Source organism: Ahaetulla prasina, chromosome 4 (assembly GCF_028640845.1).
Source record: "Ahaetulla prasina isolate Xishuangbanna chromosome 4, ASM2864084v1, whole genome shotgun sequence".
NCBI lineage: Eukaryota > Metazoa > Chordata > Lepidosauria > Squamata > Colubridae > Ahaetulla > Ahaetulla prasina.
In genome coordinates, this window is record NC_080542.1 from 84,926,275 (window position 1) to 84,951,209 (window position 24,935).

A 24,935-nucleotide genomic window follows, 5' to 3' on the forward strand; every position below is an offset into this window, starting at 1 on the left:
GGCTTACGCCAAATATCTGACCTTCGGACCTTCCGCCGCGAATTAAAAACACATTTATTCGCGCGGGGCTGGCTTAAATTTTATTGGTTTTAAATTTTATTGGTTTTAAATTTTATTGGTTTTCAATTTTTTACTAGTAATTTTTAGTGGGTTTTAGTTTTCATGTTCCAAAATTTTAGGCCAATTATGTAATAGGTTTTTTAATTCATATTTTAATTGTATATTACATTGTTTGTTTTACCTGGCTGTACACCGCCCTGAGTCCTATGATCAGTTAAACACCTTGGAAATATCTTTGTTTTCTTAACCCTAGAAAGCAAGTCATTGGTAATTAATATAAAATCAATATGTGAAAAAGATTGATGCCTATCCGAAAAATAAGTATAATCTCTATCATCAAAATTCTGCCTTCTCCATGTATCTTTCAACTCAAAATCTTCCATCAAATCAAAAAAAGATTTAGGCAGTTTTGCATGCATAGGAATTTTCTTAGAAAGAGTTCTTTTATCTTTTCTAATATCCCTTACACCATTCCAATCCCCTAATATAATAAATGTTTTATAGTCCCAAAGAGTCAATTTTTCATGTAACAGTTTATAAAATTTTTCTTGTTGTTGATTAGGTGCATATATGCCAATCACAAGTGTCTTTTTTCCTTCTAAAATCAATTCAATAGCAATATATCTTCCTTGAATGTCCGTTTCAATCAATTTAGCTGATACATTTTTCTTCAAATATATAACTATACCATTTTTCTTATTCGGGGCAGAAGAAACAAAATGTTTACCTAATTTCGAATTAATCAAATATTTCTGATCTGATAATTTTATATGTGTCTCTTGCAAACATATCACATCGTTTTTAAATTGTTTCAAATAATGGAATATTTTTCTTCTTTTCTGTACTGAATTCAAACCATTAACATTCCATGCCAAAAATTTATTTGCCATCACTGGCCTCTTGAAGCTTCTGAGCAATTAGCTGAAGACTCTCACTCTTCGGCTTGGCTCCTCCCACAGCTTCAGTAGTAGAATCCCGTTCCTGTCTTTGAAGTCGTTCCTCTATCTCCTTACGCCTAATAACTCCCCTTGTCACTCTTTGTTCTTGAGGTTGTTCTTGAGGTACTGACATCACAGGTGCAGTTTCAACTTCCCCACTCTGTTTCTCTTGAAGACTTTTATCCACTGTTTCTACATCCACTTTCAATACATTAAAAAGAAAATCTTTTGCTTTCAACTCAGTATCAATTCGATATCTCCTGCCTTGAAAAAATACTGTTAAGCCAATTGGAACCTCCCGTCTATATTGAATCTGATGCTTCTTAAGCTCTTGTGTAAAAAACCTAAAGTCCCTTCTATCCTTTAACATTTTAACAGGGATCTCTTTCAAAACCAACACCTCCTGTTCTCCTATTTGCAATTTCTTTTGATATGTAGCTTGCAAAATCTGATTTCTTATTGTAGAAGTCAAAAAATAAATTACAATGTCTCTTGGGAGCTTTTTCTGCCTCGCTACCCAAGAATTAACCCTATATGCCTTATCAATTTGAAAATCAACTTCTCGAGGGTCCATTCCTAACATTTCAGCTAAGGCTTCTGATATAACTTTTTAAAGATCTTCTTCCTTCCGGTCTTGAAGACCCCTAATTCTCAAAGCCTTCTCCAACGCTCTATATTGCAATATCACCACATGGTCCTCATTTTTATCCACTTTATTTTGGAGCTCTCCAACTTTATTATCCAAATACTGATTTGCTTGACTAATTACTTCCACTTTATCCTCCATTACTTCCAATTTTTTTGCCAAACCTTGAAAAACCATCAATAAATCTTCTCTAATTTTTTTTATTAGTCTCTTTAATTTCTTCCCTAAGTTGATCCTTCACACCATGAATATTATTCATAATTTCTTTAAATCTCTCTTCAGAAACTCTATTCTGTTCCTTTAACATATCTTCTAAGTTAGTTTCAGACCCCCTTCTCGTCATGGGAGCTTTTGTTGGCTTAATATCCATTTTCATTTAAGTAAAGTCTCTAATTAGAATTGTAAAATCTCAAAGTCTCAAAAAGTCTCAAATTAAAGTTGTAAAATAAAAACGTTCACCTCCTGCCTCCTATGGAGAGCTTCTATTCAGCTATAATCACAAAGACGAACTTCGCTTTCTCTCAAAAGCATCCTCCAATCCACTTCCTCTCAGACGCCATTTTTTTCCTTCACTAAGTTAAAGTGAGAAAAAGTTTTCCCCTTTTTAAAAAGAAGTAGAAGTCAGCTCTCTTCTTGCTTCCCCAGTAATCAATCACTTTTATTTGTCCCCGTCTGCTTCTAGTATTCAAAACGGAATCAATTGAGCAGAGGTGGGCATCTTCCTCTTGTCCTGCCTAATTAGCAGGATTGAGCCAAGTCTGGAGTAGGGCTGGGTTAGGCAGGCACCCCTCCAAGACTCTGCATAACAAAGCAGAGCCCCTGGGGCAATCTTCTGCTTTCCAGCCACTCTAGCTATTCTCTTTCACCCAGAGAAAAGCTTTGAAGCTGGTTAACAGCTGTTCTCCGCTGTTTCACCAGCTTTTACATAATCTTGGTTCGGGACGCCATTCCAGACGTCCTCCGGGGAAGACGGAGAGTTTTTTTTTTGAATGATAACGTTACATGTCATATATAAATACACTCTTAATATTCACCATGCACTAATAGAATAGAATTTATTGGCCAAGTGTGATTGGACACACAAGGAATTTGTTTTGGTGCATATGCTCTCAGTGTACATAAAAGAAAAAAAAATACCTTCATCAAGGTACAACATTTACAACACAAATGATGGTCATAGGGTACAATTTAACCCTTAATGGTAGCAACAAAAAGTTACAGTCATACAGTCATAAGTGGAAAGAGAATGGTGATGGAAACGATGAGAAGATTAATAGTAGTGTAGATTTAGTAAATAGTTGGACCGTGTTGAGGGAATTATTTGTTTAGCAGAGTGATGGCCTTCGGGAAAAAACTGTTCTTGTATCTAGTTGTTCTGGTGTGCAGTGCTCTGTAGCGTCGTTTTGATGGTAGGAGTTGAAACAGTTTATGACCAGGATGTGAGGGATCTGTAAATATTTTCACGGCCCTCTTCTTGATTCGTGCAGTATACAGGTCCTCAATGGAAGGCAGATTGGTAGCAATTATTTTTTCTGCAGTTCTAATTATCCTCTGAAGCCTGTGTGTTTCTTGTTGGGTTGCAGAACCAAACCAGACAGTTATAGAGGTGCAAATGACAGACTCAATAATTCCTCTGTAGAACTGGATCAATAGCTCCTTGGGCAGTTTGAGCTTTCTGAGTTGGCACAGAAACAACAATCTTTGTTGTCCTTTTTTGATGATGTTTTTGATGTTAGCTGTCCATTTTAGATCTTGCGATATGGTAGAGCCTAGAAATTTGAAGGTTTCTACTGTTGATACTGTGTTGTCTAGTATTGTGAGCGGTGGAAGTATGGAAGGGTTTCTCCTAAAGTCTACCACCATTTCTACAGTTTTTAGTGTGTTCAGTTCCAGATTGTTTCAGTCGCACCACAAGGCTAGTCCTTTGACCTCACGTCTATATGCGGATTCGTCATTGTCTCGAATGAGACCAATCACTGTTGTGTCATCTGCAAACTTCAGTAGTTTAACAGATGGATCGTTGGAGATGCAGTCATTGGTATACAGAGAGAAGAGAAGTGGTGAGAGCACACAGCCTTGGGGGGCCCCTGTGCTAATTGTACAGGTATCTGATGTGATCCTGCTTAGCTTCACCTCCTGCTTCCTGTTTGTTAGGAAGTTTGTGATCCACTTACAAGTCTGTTCAGTACTTGTAGCTGGTTTAGCTTAGTTAGAAGAGTGTCTGGAATGATGGTATTGAATGCTGAACTAAAGTCTACAAAGAGGACCCTTACATAGGTCTTTGAAGATTCAAGATGTTATAAGATGTAGTGCAGAGCCATATTAACAGCATCATCTGTTGATCTATTTGCTCAGTATGCAAATTGCAAGGGGTCTAAAAGTGGATCCGTGATGGTTTTCAAGTAGGAAAGCACTAGCCTTTCAAAGGCTTTCATGACTACAGATGTTAAAGCAACTGGTCTGAAGTCATTCAGTTTTTTGATAGTGGGCTTCTTCGGCACTGGGATGATGGTAGAGTGTTTGAAGCGAGAAGGAACATAGCACATCTCTAGTGATTTATTGAAGATATGAGTGAAGATGGGGGCCAATTGGTCAGCACAGACTTTTAAGCAAGAAGGAGTTATCTTGTCTGGGCCTGGAGCTTTTTCTGGCTTTTGTCTGTGAAATAGGTCCTGCACTTCCTTTTCTGTGATCACTAGAGGTTGTGAACCCAATGGGATGGGGTCAGTTGTAGGAGGCTTGGCTGTTGTTGGTGTGTCTAAGATGGGGGTTATGGAGATAGGTGGCTGTAGTTTCCTTTCAAACCTGCAGTAAAACACGTTCCGGTCATCTGCCAGTTGTTGATTTCCTTCAGTCTGGGAGGGAGGTTTGCCATAGCTGGTGATATTTTTAAGAGTTTTCCACATGTTTGCTGGTTCATTTGCTGAAAACTGATTCTTTAGTTTTTCAGAGTAGCTTCTTTTTGCTGCTCTGATCTCTCTTGAGTACATTTCTGACCTGATTGTACAGCATTTTATCACCTTTTCTGTAGGCTTCCTCTTTGGAATGACGTAGCTGCTTAAGTTTAGGTGTGAATCAAGGTTTGTTGTTACTGTATATTCGCAAGTTCTTTGTCAGTACACATAGGTCTTCACAGAAGCTAACATATGATGTTACAGTATCTGTGAGTTCATCCAGATCTGCAAAGGTATCTTTAAAAATGTTCCAATCAGTGCAGTCAAAGCAGGCCTGCAGCTTTATTTATTTATTTATTTATTTATTTATTTATTTATTTATTTATTTATTTATTTATCGTATTTGTATACCGCCCTATCTCCCTAGGGACTCAGGGTGGTTCACAGGCAAATAAAAAGGTACATATAAATACAGAATAATTTTTAATTTTTAATTTTGACTGCTCCGTCCAGATCTTCACTGATTTAATAGTCTGCATTGCAACCAGTACTTTAAATACTTTTAGAATCATAAATAATTTTTAGTTACTTCAGAGCATCAGGTTCATTAGTGTGAGCTCCATGCAAGTCATGCACTGATTTCCATAGGATGCTAAATGGAGCAGGGCCAGTCTTGAAAATAGCAATAAAGACAAAATTATTATTTTTTTTACTTTACTCTTGAAATCTAGTTGCCTATAGCAGGGATTTGAGGAAGCTAAAGTATTCCTTCTAGTTCCAAGAAGTTGGTAGCTAAGCTAGCAATGCTGCTTGCATGGAATACTACTATACGTGTGAGTTTCAATCACAATTAATTACAAAATCCTTGAACAGGAAATACCATGTTTCCCAAAAAATAAGACCCTGTCTTATATTTCTTTGAACCCTGAAATAAGTGCTTGGCCTTATTGCCATGTGCTCAAAAGTCTGATTGGGCTTATTATCAGTGGTGTCTTATTTTGGGGAAAATGGTAGTTATTCTGCAGTATATTTGGATACACATACAAACTTTAAATAGTAAATAAACTTTTAGATTTTAAAAGGTTTGTGCATCCTGCAGCCGTCTCTGCATATACATTTCTAATGAATTGCCTTGGAACTTGGTAATAAGGAAATGTTTCTCTTACTGTTTCTTTTTTCCTCACTCTCCATGCGACCATAAGACAGTCATTAAGAAAAATTTTCCACACTTATATATGACACATATAAAATGCAGTGTCCTACTAAGATAAGATAGCAGGACCTTAAAGTATTCAAAGTTTGAACTTTAAAAAAAAATAAAAATCACATTGCAATTTTCAGTTGAGAGAGAAAGAATCAAATGCATGCTACATCCCCCCCTCCGGAGGTCAACCACAGCTCCAATGTGGCCCTCAATGAAATTGAGTTTGACACCCCTAAACTACGGTATGCCTATCCTTTACAGGGACAATCCAGCAACTGCAGGAGTATTCTAGCCCATCCTCACTTTGGCTTACAGTACAGTATAGTATTGTATTATGTAGCCTGGAAATTGTTGCTGGTGCAAAATGCAATAGTCAGGTGGCTTAGTGGACCCCTCACATCCACCTTAGTGATTAAATCTGAACTGGTTTACTACTAGTTCGCTGGCTGTGCATGAGCGCTGCATGCGCAGTACGCACCACACACTAAATGCGAGGTGTGCATGTACACTGCATGACAAAAGGAGGCATGCGGTAAGTAGACCAGTGCGAGGGGGTGACCAGCTGTGACGTGCAATCTTTTTTTCGTTTTTAAAAGCATTTTTTTAAACAACCTATTTAGCTGAAGAGGTTGTTAAAAATGTTTTTAAAAGTTAAAAAAAAAGCCTCTAACTGCGCGACTCAGCTGGGATCATCAGAGCCTTTTAAAAGCATTTTTTTACAACCTCTTTTTTACAACTTCTACAATGAGGTTGTAGAAAAATGCTTTTAAAAGTAAAAAAATGCTCTGATGATCATGCGGCTCAGCTGTAATCGTCAGAGCCTTTTTTTACCTTTTAAAAGCATTTTTTACAACCTATTTGGCGGAATAGGTTGTAAAAATGCTTTTAAAAGTAAAAAAAGGCTCTGACAATCGCGTGGCTCAGTTGGGAATGGCGGGGGGGGGCAGGGATTTCCGGTTCTCCAAACCACCTGCCGCCATCGCTCCCTGATTGGCCAATCAGGTCCGAACTGGGAACATTTCACCCCTGACCCACATTTTACTGTTGTGCTGAAATAACTACTTTTAGTTTAAGATTTAACTATTGGCATATAAGCCCTAAAATAAAATATCTATTAGATTGCCTTCACCATTATAAACCTGCACAATTACTAAGATTGTTTGAAAATATTCTTTTATGGGTGACACAATTTGTCAACTGTCATATTTTATAATTTACTTGGACTTCAGTAAAGCATTTGATAAAGTAGACCATAACCTACTACTAGATAATGTAGAAAAATGTGGGTTAGATAGCACCACCACCAGATGGATTCGTAATTGGCTGACCAACCGCACTCAATGTGTAGTCCTCAATGGAACTACATCCACATGGAGGGAAGTATGCAGTGGAGTACCCCAAGGCTCTGTTTTAGGCCCAGTACTCTTCAACATCTTCAATGACTTGGACAAGGGGATAGATGGGGAACTCATCAAATTTGCAGATGACACTAAGCTGGCAGAAATAGCCAACACTCCAGAAGATAGACTCAAGATACAGAAGGATCTTGACAGACTTGAACATTGGGCGCTATCTAACAAAATGAAATTCAACAGTGAAAAAAGTAACGTTCTACATTTAGACAAAAAAAACCCCAAAATGCACAGGTACCGTATATGTGGTACCTTGCTCAATAGTAGTAACTGTGAGAGAGATCTTGGAGTCCTAGTGGACAACCATTTAGATATGAGCCAGAAAATGTCCTTTGTTCAAGTTAAGAAATTGATACTAAATATAGAACTATCCTATACTATATTGTCTTTCATTTAGTATCTCCTTTTGTATACCTTTTAACTCTGTGTAGACTTACAGTCAATCCAGTATGTTTACAAGGAACCATCGAATCACTTGTGTACATAATAAACTCATTTTTCTGCTTCTGGTCATAGTGAGCAATTGTAATATTATTCCAAGTCAGAACTGCATTTAAACATCGTTTAAAGGATTGCCAGTGCACCTGAAAACATATTGCTAATGTGTTTTTGCTCATACATTTCTTTGGGTAATTATAAAAGCTTTGTCCTTTGAAGTAGTCAGCATCTATTAGTCTGAAAGCACCAATAGTCTCATTTCTGCACTGAAGGAAAATCTTTTAAGTTTTGTACTTTTTTTAAAAATACACGTGTATTTATAATCATGTGACTTCATAATCTTGCATTACTCATGACAACCGATGTTAGCAAATTTAAATAAAAAAAAAAGCAAGGCACACAGCACATGAATAAAGTTATACAAAGACAATGGTATATGAATTTCATTTTATAAATATGGAAAATAAGGTGAATTCAGACATCGTTCTTTATAAAATGGCTAACTGGGCTTGGCTCTATAAATATTAAAAAATAAAATAAATCCTACAAATATTCTAATAAGAACCAAGATGTATATAAAGAGAGAAAATAAGGTTGAGAGAAGTGAAAATTCTAAATAAAAAATAAAGACAATTTTAAGAAGGCAGTTGACCAGCAAGAAAATTTATCTGAAAAGTATTCCACATAAAACAAGGAGATGCTGGTGGAAAAGGTTATTATTCTTGCTAATTAAAGTGAGAGATGTGAGAAAACAACTGTAGAAAAGATGCATAATATGTGAACTGGAAAATTAAAGCAAAGAAAGCAAAACCAGGGATATTGGGAAGTGTCTGAAATTGCAGTGTAAAAGTTTTTTATTTTTAAATGTATATAAGTATTAAATACATGAACAGTGTGACTTCTGGGTATTAATTTTGATACCCAATAGTAATAAAATTGATAATTTTACCTTACATTAATCGTGCTTACATCTTTCTAATATCATTATACAGAACACAGTCATCTTTCAACTTCTTATCCTTTCCTCTACCTACTAATTTTAACGTGTTATATAACTTCATTGTAGTATTCCCCCCTTTCTGATTTCTACCTCTATTTTGTATCTTGATAGCACCAATCTTACGTTAGTAAGTATTCTATATTTATCCTTCATCTCTTATCCATTTTAATTATATTAATTACATTCGTTATACATTATAAATATGCGATTAACGTTGTTAACATTTTTACTCCACCTTATATATAATCCCTTATCATTTAGTTGTTCAATATTATGTTATATTACTCAGTGCTAATAACCATGGTAACCTTAATAATGTTATTTAAAGGTATATAATACAAACATATTTCAGCTTCTGATCCTTCCCTCTACTTACTAATTTTAAAACATTATATAAGGATATACATAACAATATTTTTTTATTTTTTACATACAAACAACAACAATGCATTTTTTCTGAACAGAATGTCAGCCAGATTACATGTTCATACCAAATTTAGTTCTCCTCCAACGCATGTTACATGCTTTCATTGATATACTTTCTCTCATTTTTATTTTCCTTCTTTCATTTCTCTTTGTAAATCTAATCTTACCCTTCACCCCAAATTTTAATCTTTTATCAAATTTTTCCTCTTCCCCCCTTTTCTACTCCCATTTATATCAAACCCTTTTATTCCCATTTAATATTTATACTCTTTATTTTTTCTATTTACCAACCATCAACATCAATCATATATTTGCAGTTCAGTGACAATTCATATATTATTAACCATAATCAAAAAAAGAAAAAAAGAAACTCAGTTTTTCTTCATATCATTAATAAAATCCATAATAACCTTCAAACATTTTTCTCATTTTGAATTCCATTATCAATATTTAAATCATTTAATATATTGCCAACTCTTTTTTATGCTCTCAATTTCATTAGTACAACCAGTATATATTTCAATCCTTTTTTATTTTCCTCCTTTTTCTCTTTCTCCTCTTTTTTCTTTTTTTCTCTTAAAACTTCTACTCTCTTTCCTTGTCCTATATTTCCATCAGCTCTCCTTCTCCCCTCTTCCCCCATTTTTATCTTTTCTCTGTTAATTCCAAAGTGATCCTTTAATTTTGTATTTTTTTTCTTACCTTCTTTCTTTGTCTCTTCCTTCCCTCCTTATTTTTATTTGCCCTCCTTGTTTGCAGTATTTTTCCATTTACTCATCTCATTCTCCTTTTAAGGATTTCTCTTTTGCCAATGTCAATCCCAGTGTAATCTTCTAAATTTTTGGTGCTTTTTCTCTTTCTATTATCCCCCTCCTTATTAATCCCTTCATCTCTCCCCATGCAGTCATTTAATGTTTCGCAATCAAGTGTTTTTTCCTTTGTCTTCCAAAGCCCTCTCTTGCTTCATGGTTTCTTTGTTTTTTGTACGTTCTACTGCAGCTGCTGCTTCTTCTGGTTTCAATTGTCCATATGGTCTTGTAATTATTTCTTTTATTTCTCGCTTTAAAGTCATATGCATCTTTTTCATCGTTTTGATTATTTCCTGCACCATTCTGTATTTTCAGGGTTGTATTTAGTCTTTTATTATCAAAGTCAAACAGCTTGCAAGCATAAAATCCTCCCTTAAAGTTCTCACTAGCTTTATCTCAATAAAAAACAAACAAACTTAAAGTTAAAAAGAGTAATTGCTGCTTATTTCCCCCAATAAATTTCTTCATTATATTCAACTATTCCCTTGGAAGTTTTTATCACTAATCAATTTTTTTACCTTTCATAAAATAAATAAAAATTTATTTACTTTTTTCCTTTGCATAATAACATTCATTTCCTCTCCCCCAATTTATTTTGCAATCTTTCCCTCCATTCCCCAATACATCATTAATAATTATTTTTAAATTGCCACTTGTATTCTTATATAGGTATCATTCTCTACTTAATTCCTTAATGTAAATCTGAGAACAGCATTTAAAATCCTTTCTTAAAAATGTTGTGCCAACACAACAACATAACAATCTTCATGGGAGTAGTCCACTATTCCATTCTTACATTCTTCCTCTGTCTCTAGAAATCATTCTTTATTAAGTAACAAAATTTTCTCTTGATTCTATAATTCAAAGGCAGCTGTCCAGGATCCTTTCTTAAAGCTGTTGTGTGGACACAACAACATCTGTATTCGTGGGAATAGTCATAAAACGAAAGTTATTCGACTCTTCCATTTTTCCTCTGCCTTGATACAAATGCAAACCACAAGTAACAAGTAGCTATTTTAGGTGACAGTTAGATTCCTTTTTATTCTTAGATGTATTAGATCCTGGAGGTCAGTTTTCCAACATCTCTTCTTGAATGCTTCATGAATTCACATTTATAGGTATCTTAAACTTGGAGAAACAATTTCTTTCTTTTATTTTTCCTCTATTTTTAAGTATCTTCTTTTAAATTACCGTATATACTCGAGTATAAGCCGAGTTTTTCAGCACGTTTTTTGTGCTGAAAAACGTCCCCTCGGCTTATACTCGGGTCTATACGGCTTATACTCGAGTTTTTTTTTTTTAAAGCCCCTCGGCTTATACTCGAGTATATACGGCTTATACTCGAGTTTTTTTTTTTCTTTTTTTCACATTTTACCGGACGGAAGCCTTGCTGGTGCAGTGAGAGGGCGGGGCGGGGGAGCCGCCAGCCTTCTCAGCTGAGGGAGGGAGGGTTTCCCCAACCGGTAGGTGCCTCATTTCCCACCCTCGGCTTATACTCGAGTCCCCAGTTTACCCCAGTTTTTGGGGTAAAATTGGGGACCTCGGCTTATACTCGGATCGGCTTATATTCGAGTATATACGGTACTCTTAGTTGGCACAGTGTCCATTTTATTTCTGTAGTAATAAACCACGCCTTCCCTTTGTCTCAGCTTTGTCTTTGTTCCAAATCTTGTCCCCTTTTAGTAATTTATTTAAATTTCTTCTAGTCCCAAATTAGAGGATAGAGCGATTTTAAATATTCCATTAAAGTCAATACAGTATTCCCTTTAGTTCTTTTTTCTTGTTTCTTTTATATCCTAAATAGTCCATCAGAAACTTCCCGGGATCTCAAAACAATTGCTTAGATAAAAAACATTAACTTTCCTTCTTGTTTAATTAGAGCGCTTAACTTCTATTCCAAGCCCTCACTTTCCACTTTCCAGAATTTGTGTATTCTTTAAATTGATTCCTTCCACTTTCACTTTCCAGTACATATAGCTGCTAGTTTAAGAGTTTTTTCAAAGCTTGTGCCACTTTTTAAAAAAAAAAAGATTTTGTGAGTTGGTGATAACTCACCCGATTTCAACAGTCTGTTTCTTTTGTGCTTCATCTTCCTGCCCAATCTTGTGGCTGCCGCGGCTTTGTTGCAGCTGATTGCGGCTCCATTCCTCCCCGCTGGGTCAGAGGGAAAGAATCCGGAGCTGCAGGGAGTTTGCAATCTCCCGGTGGCTCTCCCATTGTTCGCTGCCCCTTCGAAGCAGCTATGGTCCGAACCAGAAAATGGAGGGACCCCCATAGCGGGGGGGGATATCAGTGCATACGCCGGAGACACCGGGGTGTGCGTCCATCTCACCTGCGATGCTGGCCACGCCTCAGTTTATCCTAGATTTCTATTAGTTCTCCTTTTCTCTGTTTCCTCCCTTTCTTTATTTCTCTAGTAATCTCTGTATAATCCTTTAAGTTTAAATTTTAACATCATAAATTCTTAATTTACTGTCACTGCTAAAAACAGCTCTAGTGTTTTCTAAATCAGTATTTTCCGTCCAGTCTTATAGTTATTCCTTGTATTCCTTGCTTAAAAATCATTTGTGTGTTTCTCTTGTTTTTGGTTGTTCTCTGCTTCATTCTTTGAAGTTGTAGCTCTTATTCTTGTGAAGGTCAGACAGCTTGTTGATAGAGCTCCCCTTAAAATTCTCACCGTTCTTATCAGTCATAAAAGGTTTTCAACAATGACCAAGTGCTTGTAGTTCCTCTTCCGCCTTTAGGTATCACTTTATGGTCCACAGTTCCAATCCACAATTAGCAAGAGTATCCATTTTGTTTCCTTTACTTAGAGCCGTGCCTTGTTTTGTTTTAACATATTTTTTTCTTTTTCCAGTTTCTCCCAATCAAGTCCATAACTTCAATTTAATAATTTGCTTAATTCAAATCCATAGAGGGTAGAGGAAGCTGGAGATATTCCATCGAAGTCCAATTTTAAATCCTCAGTTTCCTTTTTTCCCTATTTATAATGTTTAATCAGTTATTAAAAACTTCCAGATTGTCCGAATTCCAACTTTGATTAAAAGTTCTATTTTTCTCTTTTTGTTTAAAGGCTCTAAACTTCAATTTCAAAAGTCAAACTTTTGTCAGGTCTTTGAATACTGTTTCCATTTCTTTTATTCAATTGTATAAACGGTCCTTGTCAATTCAGCCACTATGCCAGGGTTTTAAAAGTTTGTTGCAAATATTAATTTTAAGATGCTTCACTGTGAGTTGGTGTTTACTTACCCGGCTTCAATATTTTGTCCAATTCACCGCTTCAACCTCCTGCATGATCTTATGTGGACATCTCGATTTCGGCAGCTTGTAAGGCAGTGGTTCTCAACCTTTATAGTGCTGCGACCCCTTTAATACAATTCCCCACGATGTGGCGACCCCAACCGTAAAATTCATCACGGTGATAGGCAGCGATCTCAGCGCGCCTCAGCAGCCGCAGAAGAAGAAAAACGGCAAAGTTTTTTTGAATTTATCGCGCCTGAAGCCATATTGGCTAGCGATCTGAACTGCTTGTGATTGCCTTGAGGACGGAGGCATTAAAGCAGAGACTCCTCCCCTATTAAGTTTATTGCACCAGAAGCCAGATTAGGCTAGTGATTTGAAGAGCCTGCAGCTGGCTTGTGGAGTCAACCATTGGAGCGCGATTCTTCGACTCACAAGTATACTTCCCATATTTCCAATGGTCTTAGGCGATCCCTGGCAAATCGTCATTCAACCCCCAACAGGGTCGCAACCCACAGGTTGAGAACTGCTGTTGTAATGGCTGCGGTCCTCATTGCTGGGTCGAAGGATAAAAGGCCGGTGCTGCAGGGAATTTACAACTTCCCTGTCCGCTCTGACGGTTCCTTCTTTCTTCACTGTCCCTGCAGGACAGCTATGGTCCATTACGGACCCCCATAACGATGGGAATTTGGTGCTCCCCCTGGAGCTCCCAGGGTTCACGTCTTAATGTTAAGTTTCAAGCCAACTTTTGCACTCTCCTTCTTCACCCGCATCAAGAGGCTTTTTAGTTCCTATTCACTTTCTTCCATTAAAGTGGTATCATCTGCATATCTGAGGTTGTTTATATTTCTCTGGCAATCTTAATTCCAACTTTTGATTCATCTAGCCCTGCCTTTCTTATGATGTGCTCTGCATATAAATTAAATAGGCAGGGCGACAGTATACAGCCTTGCCGGACTCCTTTCTACTTCTTTATATATAATATAGTAATATACTATTTGTAATTTACAAAGATAATTTCCCCCTTTTTAAGCATATGAACCTTGTTAAGGTACGGGATGATGAAAATTCACAGAATGTGCTTGTTTCTTATAATTAAAAAAAAATCTATTTAAATTTCCTTGCTCCTAACTGCTTTGTTCCTTCTTTGTCTGCTTTAATTTACATGTTTGATGCTATAAAACTAAATATCTCATTTTCTCCTGGGGATATTTTTTGAACTTTTTGTTGTTTGTGTAATCTGATCTGATAAATCATCTTTTACATATCCTCCTCTCCCGCTCCTTTTTAGGAACCTGCGTGAAATGCAACAAAGGTGTATATGGTGCAAATCAGGCCTGCCAGGCAATGGGGAATCTCTACCATGATGGATGCTTCACCTGTGGAGCATGTAGTAAGTAACTATATTAAACTATATTAGAACTCTCTTATTTTAGATGCTATTTAAAGTGGAAATTCTGTGTTAGTAATTAATGCCCAATTGTCATTTTTTGTACTGTGACATGTTCCTGGTGTTTAATGTTTAAATGTTTAAAGCTAAGTATATGAATTTAGCTATCTTATTAAATTTCTGCTCCCCAAGAATTAGAATTGTACTATCAAAAGCAAGTACTATCTTGCTGGCAGGAAGATTAGCAGGAGTGGAATCTTTGCCAATATTTTCATGTTTCTATGCATTTTGCAGGTGTGTTTGAATGTCACAAAAGCCACTTAGACTGACTTTTGTACAGGTTCTGGTCTGCATGATTTAATTGTTGGGTTAGTTTCCTCCTTGCTAAGCAATTAGAGGTTCAAAATCTATCTGGTTCATGTTTGTACAAGAACAGTTTTCTAATCTTCCATCTAAATATTCTTCATACCGGTAGAGACAGCAGCCAGGTACGGGGTTGTACTCGTCTGTTCAGATTGAAGGACTGAGTCAGAGTTGTTAAGTCCCGCCCTTGTTGCTAGGGGCTTCCAGCTTTTGACTCAGTCCTTCAGACTGTACAGATGTATCAGAGCAACTCTCTTCACCTTTCCTAACTGATTCTTCACCTTTGGATTCTTCCCATTACCTGTCTTCTATTGATCTGCATTTGTGAGTGAATAACTGCTTTACTAACTGGTGAATTTACTACTGCAAGATCGGACCTTTTGATCTGCCCTTTTCAGAAGGGCTTCCTAGCTGCCTGGCTGGTTTCACCTAACTACACAGGGCATTCCATTGAATAGCAGGCATTCCGGAGTCACGGAAGAACTCCGTGATCCCCAGGGGGCTGGGACTGGCAGTAACGGAGTTTCAAGCCCCTTTTTTTGCTTAAGCGCCTTGGTGGAGCTTCATGCTCTTGAGCAGGCTGCTTGATGGCCATTTTACATCAACACTGAGGAGGCCGCTCGATGATTTGATCACAGGAGCTTTGCACTCTAATTCACCTGCCTGCAGTAAAGGTGACAGCCTGGTGCTCTCCCAAGTCTGCGGCTGCAACCGGGGTTTGTTTCCAGGCCAAATTGGGCAGGAACTTTGCACTCCATAGATAACCGAGCCGCCATTTTGTTGGTCATTATCAGGAGTCTTGCGCTCCATGCTTTGACAGGTGCCATTTTGTATGGGTCGATAGCTTCAGGAGCCTCGCACTCCCCAACTCCATGAGGTGCAGCAGTTTTGCCGACCAGTCCTATAGAGCTTTATGCTCTGGACCCATTTGCCCACTAATTGTCTGTTAGGGGCTCCGAACGATTGGGAGCCCCTTTCTGGCCTTCCTGCTTGCTAGTTATGGCTTTATTGACAATAGAAGCTCCGCGCTTCATTACTGGCAGTCATCTGCCAAACGACTGGGGAGAACAGCCATTTGACCGAGCCTTGTGCTCATGCTTGTTTGACTTGCCAGGTGTCCTAGTCACAGTCCCAGCAGGCAGTCATAGCAGACACCTGCTAATAACACCTGACTAATAATAACATTGCAGCTGCTATACGTGTGTGTGTGTGTGTGTGTATAATATATAATATATATATGTATATGTATAGTTTTATTTTATTTTTTGTTTATCAAATTTTTATACCGCCCTTCTCCCAAACAGCCAAAGACAAGAAACAAGATATATACAATTAAAACCAACAATTAAAAACATAGCAAATTACAAAGGCTGATAATTTAAAAATTTAAATTTAAATTTAAAAATTTAAAAATATTAATAAAACCCCAATTTAAAATCAAAACTATTATGCCAGTCCCGCTTGAATAAATAAGTGTGTTTTTAGCTCACGACGGAAGGTCCGAAGATCAGGTACTTGACGTAGGCCAGGGGGAAGTTCATTCCAGAGCATTGATGCTCCCACAGAGAAGGCCCTACTCGTGGGGGTCGCCAGCCGACACTGTTTGGCGGACGGCACCCTGAGGAGACCCTCTCTGTGAGAGCGTACGGGTCGGTGGGAGGCATAGGGTACCAGCAGGCGGTCTCGTAAGTACCCGGGTCCTAAGCCATGGAGCGCTTTAAAGGTGGTAACCAAAATCTTGAAGCGCACCCGAAAGACCACAGGAAGCCAGTGCAGACTACGGAGCAGTGATGTTACGTGGGAGCCACGAGCGGCTCCCGTTACTACTCGCGCAGCCGCATTCTGGACTAACTGTAGCCTCTGGGTGCACCTCAAGGGCAGCCCCATGTAGAGAGCATTGCAGTAATCCAACCAAGACGTAACCAGAGTGTGGGTGACTGCATAAGGCATCCCGGTCAAGGAAGGGACGCAACTGGCGAACCAAGCGAACTTGGTAGAAGGCCCTCCTGGAGACGGCTGCCAGATGTTCATCAAAGGACAGCCGTCCATCCAGGAGGACGCCCAAGTTGCGAACCACCTCCTTTGGGGCCACTAACTCGCCCCCAACAGTCAGCTGCAAATGCAGCTGACTGTACCAGGGTGCCGGCATCCACAGCCACTCCGTCTTGGAGGGATTGAGCCTGAGTCTGTTTCTCCCCATCCAGACCCGTACAGCTTCTAGGCACCGGGACAGCACTTTGACCGCTTCGTTGGGGTGGTCCGGGGTGGAAAAGTACAGCTGAGTATCATCAGCGTACAGATGATAACTCACCCCGAAACCACTGATGACCTCGCCCAACGGCTTCATATAGATGTTGAACAGGGTAGGCGAGAGAATCGACCCCTGAGGCACCCCACAAGTGAGGCCCCTCGCGGACGACCTTTGCCCCCCTGTCAACACCGTCTGCGATAGGAGGAGAACCACCGATAAACGGTGCCTCCCACTCCCAATCCCTCCAGCCGGCGCAGCAGGATACCATGGTCGATGGTATCAAAAGCTGCTGAGAGATCTAATAGGACCAAGGCAGAGGAGCAACCCCTGTCCCTGGCCCTCCAGAGGTCATCCACCAACGCGACCAAAGCCGTCTCCGTGCTGTAACCGGGTCGGAAGCCGGACTGGAATGGGTCTAGATAGACAGCTTCCTCCAGGTGCCGGGGAAGCTGCCATGCAACCACACTCTCTACAACCTTCGCCACAAAGCGAAGGTTGGAGACTGGACGGTAATTTCCCAAAATAGCTGGGTCCAGGGAAGGCTTGTTCAGGAGAGGTCTCACCACCGCCTCTTTCAAGGCGGCGGGGAAAACCCCTTCCCCCAAAGAAGCATTTATAATCCCCTGGAGCCAGCCTCGTGTCACTTCCTGAGCAGCCAGCACTAACCAGGAAGGACACGGGTCCAGTAAACATGTAGTTGCATGTAACCTCCCCAGCAACCTGTCCACGTCCTCGAGAGCCACAGAATCAAACTCATCCCAAATAGCCTCAACAAGACGTGTCTCCGTCATCTCGGCTGGATCATCGCAATCTTGGTCCAAACTATCCCGAAGCTGAACGATTTTATCGTATAGATAACCGTTAAACTCCTCAGCTCGTCCTTGTAAAGGGTCATCCCGTCCCTCTTGATGAAGGAGGGAATGGGTCACCCGAAACAAGGCGGCCAGGCGGTTATCTGCCGATGCAATGAGGGTGGAAACGTAAGAGCGTTTCGCCTCCCTCATTGCCACTAGGTAGGTCTTAGTATAAGACCTCACTAGTGTTCGATCAGCCTCGGAACGGCTGGACCTCCAAATACTCTCTAGGCATCTTCTCCGGCGTTTCATCTCTCTCAGCTCCTCGGAAAACCAGGGAGCCAATTGAGATCTACGCCGGGTCAGAGGCCACAAAGGCACGACACGGTCCAACCAGTTCTTCAGTCATGCCGTGGGTAAGATCCTCAGGGAACGGCCCAAGCTCCGTCAGGAACCTCTCCGGGTCCATCAGGCACCTGGGACGGAACCAACGCATTGGCTCCGTCTCCCTGCAGTGGTGAGCGGCGGTCCAAAAGTCTAGGCGAAGAAGAAAATGATCTGACCATGACACCGGTTCCTTCACTATATCTCCTAAATCCAGATCATTAACCCACTGACCAGAGATAAAAATCAGGTCTAGCGCGCCTCCCCAAATGTGTGTAGGGCCATCAGTTACTTGAATCAGGTCCAAGGCCCTCATGGAGGCCTGGAACTCCTGAACCACCATTGATGACAAGCCGGCCGATGGCAAGTTGAAATCCCCCAAGACCAAAAGTCTGGGAATCTCAACCGCCACGCCAGCAAGCACCTCTAGTAGCTCAGATGGGGCTGTAGTCACGCAGCAAGGAGCCAGGTACGTGATCAACAGCCCCATCTGATTCCGGTGGCCCCACTTCACAAGGAGGGATTCACAGCCAGCTATCTGAGGAACAGTGGACTCCCTCGGCTCCAGACTTTCTTTAATCACAACCGCCACCCCCCCACCCCTACCTTGGGCCCTCGGCTGATGGAATGCACAGTTCAACCAGGGGTACACCCCCTTCTGTGCCCAACCAGGTCTCCGTAATGCCCATAAAGTCCGCGGACTCCCTCTGAATAAGGTCACAAATCAGGGGAGCCTTATTGACCACGGACCGGGCATTGCAAAGCATCAGCCGAAGACCCAAGCTCTGAGGGTCTTGACCATCCGGGGAACGAGTGAGGACTGAGGGGCCGGAGCACGTGATCGCTTTTAAACATCAAACACGTGCTCCCGAAGAACGATGTGGCCCCCTGCCTCCGCCATATCTGCCTCTCCCACTTACCGTACAGATGGAATAATACTCTCTGCTCTGCACATTCCCCTCCCCCCGTCTTCGGACCGGCTGAAATAATGTCATGAGCGTGCGCTGGGACTGGACATACCCTCCCCGACGGGTTTCCCCCAACACCCGACCTTACCCTCCCCCCCTTTAAAAATTCCCTATTTAAAAATCCCCAAAGACTCTTCCTTGTGTATAATATATACATATATGTACATATACACACATATACACATACGTTATGTAGGTCTTGGCATTTTGGGGTCTTTTCCCATGAGAGTATCTTGAGAGTATCTTGGTGAAGTTTCAACGAGGTCTCACTCATCATCTTCAGGCTGATGTCTTCTGCTTCGTGCTTTTCGAGCAAAGAGTGGTCGGAGCTGCTGTCTCTATAAATACTGGTGGGGAGGTGGGGAGTGTTGCTGTGAGCGGGTTGGTTGGCTGTGTTGTTGCATCTTGATTGGTAGATGGTGTTTGCAGATTGGTCGAGGTGGGGAGTGTTGCTGTGAGCAGGTTGGTTGGCTGTGTGGTTGCATCCTGATTGATAGATGGAGTGGGTGTTTGCAGATTGGTCGGCTGTTTCGTAGCATCCTGTGTGGATGTGGTCCTGGTCTTTTGTTCCTGAGCTTTGGTGTTGTGGCCTCTGAAGTTCTGTGATGTGATGTCTTGAGCGGATGGATGTGATGTAGCATCCCGGGCCCTGGTTTGGCTCTGAGTCCGAGATCCTGTCATGTGTTCCTGGTGTGTGTCAGCCTGCTTTGTGTGGAGATCGGAGGGGGGCGCAGCAGCCAGTGGTGGCAGCATGGTCAGGCTTCTGGATGGTGATTGTTTCGTCTGTGGGATGGGTTTGGGTTTGAATCTGGTGAGGATGATTGATGGTGGTGTTGTGTGTTGTCCTGGGTCTGGGGTCAGTTTTCATGGCTGGGACTTGTTTGTTGACCAAGTCTGATTTCCAGATGTCTGGTAGGCAGGAGTTGTCGTCCCGTTTATTCATATTGTGGGGGTGTTTCTCTAATTCAATGGCTTCCATAATTATTCTCTTGTTATAGTGTTCAATTTTGGAGATTAATTTGCTTCCTTCAAAATCAATTTCGTGTCCTGTGGTTTTAAGGTGCTGGAAAAGGGAGGAGGTTTTTTCTTCTTTTCTGACTGCGTTTTTGTGTTCTGCGATGCGTGCATTTTTCTCCTATTAGTTTGTCCAGTGTATGTGGTTGGGCAGATTTTGCATGGAATTTCATAGACTCCTTGGTTTTCTAGATGGATCTTGTCTTTGGAGTTTCTTAAGATGTTGGCTATTTTTTGGTCTGTGCAGAAGGCTATCTTGATGTTGCGTTTGTGGAGAATTTTGCTGATTTTTCCTGTGGTGCCTTTGATGTACGGGAGGAGGGCGATGCCGTTGTCTTGCTCTGTGTCTTGGTCCTTGGGTGGTGTCTCCCTTTGGATTAGGCTGATAATTGTGTTTCTTTGGTATCCGTTGGAGTTTAATACGTTTGTGAGAGTGTGTAATTCAGTTTTCAGGTGGTCTTTGTCGACTAGGCATTTGGTCCTGGAGATGAAAGTCTTGGCTATGGAGCTGATCTGTGCAGGGTGGTGATGTGATTGTGCATTTAAGTAGCGGTTGGTGTGTGGTTTTTGTTTTGGTAGATGGTGTGTCGTAGGGAGCCATTGGGTTTTTTTGTAGATTAGGACATCCAGAAAGGGGAGTTGGTTGTTAGCTTCTATTTCCATATTGAATTGTATTTTAGGGTGTAGGCTGTTGAGATGTGTGAGGAAGTTGTCCAGTTTCTCCTTTCCATGTGGCCAAATTACGAAAGTGTCATCTACATATCTAAGCCAGAGTTTGGGTTTGAGTTCAGATTTATCTAAAGCGTTGGTTTCAAAGTATTCCATGTATAGGTTTGCGATGACGGGTGAGGGGGTGATCCCATGGGTGCTCCTTCTATCTGTTTGTATCTTTGTCCATTATGGATGAAGTATGTGTTGGGTAGGCAGTGGTTGGTTAGATCTAGGATGTGTTTGGGGGGGGTTGTATTTGTATTGGATAGCTGTCAAGGTTTCTTCAATAGGCAATTTGGTGAAGAGGGATATGACATCGAAGCTCACAAGTAGGTTGCTGGGTTGTAGGTTTTGTTTCTTTATTGTTTCTATGAAGTGGAATGAGTTTTGTACATATGAGGTGATGGATTCTGCGTAAGGCTGAAGTTGTTTGGCAAGGAATTTGGTGAGATTTTGTAGAGGTGAGCCTATGGAGCTGACTATGGATCTGAGTGGTGTTCCTTCTTTGTGTATCTTGGGGAGACCATAAAGCTTGGGGCATCTGGATGATTTCTTTCTGGGGATGATTCTTTGCTGCATCTCTTCACTGATGGGGGAGGCTTTTATTTTGGATTTGGTGGTTTTTTCCAGGTAGATGGTGGGATCCGTGTTTACCAAAACTCAGGAACAAAAGACCAGGACCAGACCCACACAGGATGCTATGAAACAGCCGACCAATCTGCAAACATCCACTCCATCTACCAATCAGGATGCAACCACAGAGCCAACCAACCCGCTCACAGCAACATTCCCCACCTTGATCAATCTGCAAACACCCACTCCATCTACCAATCAAAATGCAACCACACAGCCAACCAACTTGCTCACAGCAACACTCCCACCTCCCCACCAGTATTTATAGAGAGACGGTCGCTCCGACCACGCTTTGCTCGCACAAGCACGAAGCCGAAAGCACCAGCCTGAAGATGATGAGTGTGACCTCGTCGAAACGTCGCCAAGATACTCTCAACCTTACACAGGAAAAGACCCGAATATGCCAAGACCGACATACCTATACCTGTAAAAACCTGGGGCCTCTGGTGGCTCAGACTGCTAAGACAGTCTGTTATTAACACAGCTGCTTGCAATTACTGCAGGTTCAAGTCCCACCAGGCCCAAGGTCGACTCAGCCTTCCATTCTTTATAAGGTAGGTAAAATGAGGATCCAGATTGTTGGGGGCAATAAGTTGATTTTGTATATAATATACAAATGGATGAAGACTATTGCTTAACATAGTGTAAGCCGTCCTGAGTCTTCGGAGAAGGGCGGGATATAAATGCAAATAAAAAACAACAACAACAAATATATATAGAGAGAGAAAGAGAGAAAGAGAGAGAGGGAGGGAGAGAGAGAAAGAGACAGAGCGCTTGCCTTCTCTCTGTTTCTGACTTGTACATTTCCCTTGTCAGGGATTATGCTAGGCCTTTAGCACAGCATAATGCTTAAGGCACTTAGTAAATCCAAGAACAGCCGTAAAGCCAAAGCAATCAAGCTGGTTGAAAAGGTCCCAGTGGACACATGTTCAGTGATACCTCAAACCTGTGTTCCATGGCACAAGACCACAGGCAGCAAGGGTTCATGTTCCCAGCATAAAGCTCACAACCTCAACAAAGCCTCTCTCCATGATGAGCAGTGCAGAAGATTAGTGCAGAAGATCAGTGCAGAAGATCTGTGACAGGGCCAGCAAGCCCGTGGCCTATGAATTGGGGCCCATGGGAACGTCTCCTATGCTTGCCAGACCAACTTGCCAGGAGCACTCTCCTGGAGTGACCCCGGACCAGGTGTCCTTGCGGGACTGTCCAGTGTCAATTTTCACAGCCGTTTTGTGGGGTCCCATTGTGGAGCCATCTCCTCCACCTGGTGGTGCTGTGTTTTCTGCTCAGATCCAGGCTGTGGACCCGCCTCCTGCCCACCTGCCAGTGGTGGCTGATACCTCGGCTGGACAACATCAGGAATTCGTCCTTCCTGACAACATACAGCAGATTATTTCCAGAGCAGTGCAACAATTCCTAGCTGCTGGATTCCATCAGATCAGCAGAGAGCCTTCGGTGATAGCCAGCACGTCTGCTTTTACTACTCACAATTTCCAGGATGATTTCCTGTCCTTTCAGGATCCCGGGGCCCTGGTCCCCTCACACGGGAGCTGCCCATCGCTCCTGGAGGAGATGGGTGCCAGGATCCTGATCTTTCTGATGATGAAGGTTGGAGCAGCCTGTTGTCACTGGCCTTTTTCCACTAGCCATATTTAAGTCATTGCTCTTTAAGGCATCCAACGCAGCACAGCTTGGCTCCCTTACTGTGGGGGATGTTCATTCTTCTCCTTGTGAGGTGTTGAACCCTCTGTGTTCAGAAATGACTAAGTCTGTGGATGCTATTCCAGCGCCTTGCTTATTCCTTAGTGCGGTCCAGCATCAATGGGTGTCGCCGGGAACAGCCCCAGGTCCTTCTTCTTCTGATAGGTGCTTCTTTAACGTGGCGCCAGAGCCGGTTACATTACTTCAAGTTCCAATGGTGGATGCTTCAATAGCCGCCTTGCTACCAAACTCAGCCATCCTGGGCGAACCGGATAAAGGGTTATGTCTGGAAGAATGATGATCAGACCAGGCCCTTCAACGAGTGCACCAAGGAGCAGCCTGGGCAATTCGATTGGCCACCATGGCATCGTTTTTCAACAGAGGGACCTTGCTTTGGTTACGCCAGCTACAAGACAGATTATCACCTGATGACACCAAACTACAGGAGTTAATAAGATCATAGCTGCAGTCCAGTTCTCGGCAGATGCCACTCTTAACTCGGCCTGCTTCGCCTCAAAATCCATGGCTTTGGCTGTGGTGGGATGTTGCATGGTCTGGCTCAGGCATTGCAGGTGGATGCCCATCACAGGTGGTGCCTGGCTTCGGCTCTCTCTGCGGGAGAGAAGCTGTTTGGCCCCGCATTGGATCCCTTGTTGGTGGAAACGAATGACAAGCAGAAGATACTGCCTTTATCTCAGCCTAAGACCGAATTTAGATTTTCTCCCCTTTTCCGCAGGCCTCCTGTTCGGGGATCCGATTGGGGTGCTGGGCCTTCCCGTTCCCAGGGGTCTTTCAGGACTAGGCAGAGGGGATACCAGGACAGGCCCTTTCGAGGGGGAGGAAGTTGTTCATTCCGTTGCCAACTTTAACTGCATGTCCAATCCTCCCATTGGGGGCAAATTAGCTCTCTTTGCTGACCAGTCGGACACACTTATGTCGGACACCTGGGTCAGGGATACGGTAAGATCTGGTCTATCCCTTGAATTTATTTTCACCCCACCGAGGTTCTTTATTCACTGCCCTGTCTCTGAAGATAGTCACAAAAAGGTCATCACGGATTTGGCCGTGCCGCACCTTCTGGACATTAGAGCTATTCTGAAGGTACCTGAGGATCAGGCAGGGCAGGGATTCTATTTCTCTTATTTCTCATTCCAAAGTTCTCAGGTGGGTGGAGATCTATTCTTAAAATAGTTCTCCTTAAAGATCTTAAAAGGCTGAACCGATACATTGTGTATAAACAGCTCAAAATGCAGTCCTTGCAGTCTATTTTGGCTGGCGTCAGAAGGGCGACTTCCTCACCTCTATTGATCCTACTGAGGCATATTTACACATTCCAATATTTCCTTTCCATTGTAGGTTTCTTAGATTTTATTATGCCGGTACCCGCTATCAGTACTGTGTGTTAACCTTTGGCCTTTCTTCTGCACCCCGCACCTTTATCAAGGTGCTAGCTGCCCTGGCAGCCCATCTTAGGGCCATTCCTGTCCATGTCCAATGTTACTTGCATTTCATTTTAATTCAGTCCTCTTCGAGGCAACTTTCCATCAGAGATCTCCAAGTAACTATTTCTTGCTTTAAGGAACATGGTTTTTCTATTAACATGGAGAAAAACCAGTTGACCCCTTTGACCCCACATCTTGGGGCCATGATAGATTCACT

General features: G+C 41.6%; 1 protein-coding gene across 4 annotated transcripts in view; it reads left to right on the forward strand.

The window, feature by feature from the left end:
* Positions 1–24,935, forward strand: part of LIMD1 (LIM domain containing 1) — an 88,857-nt gene that overhangs the window by 17,051 nt on the left and 46,871 nt on the right. For 3 of the 4 annotated variants that reach the window (XM_058181658.1, XM_058181657.1, XM_058181655.1), the window contains exon 3: positions 14,359–14,460. The exons of the other annotated variant lie outside the window; for it this stretch is intronic. In XM_058181658.1, the coding sequence (XP_058037641.1) occupies positions 14,359–14,460 (102 nt within the window). The remainder of the gene's footprint in view (positions 1–14,358; positions 14,461–24,935) is intronic. 4 annotated transcript variants of the gene reach the window in all.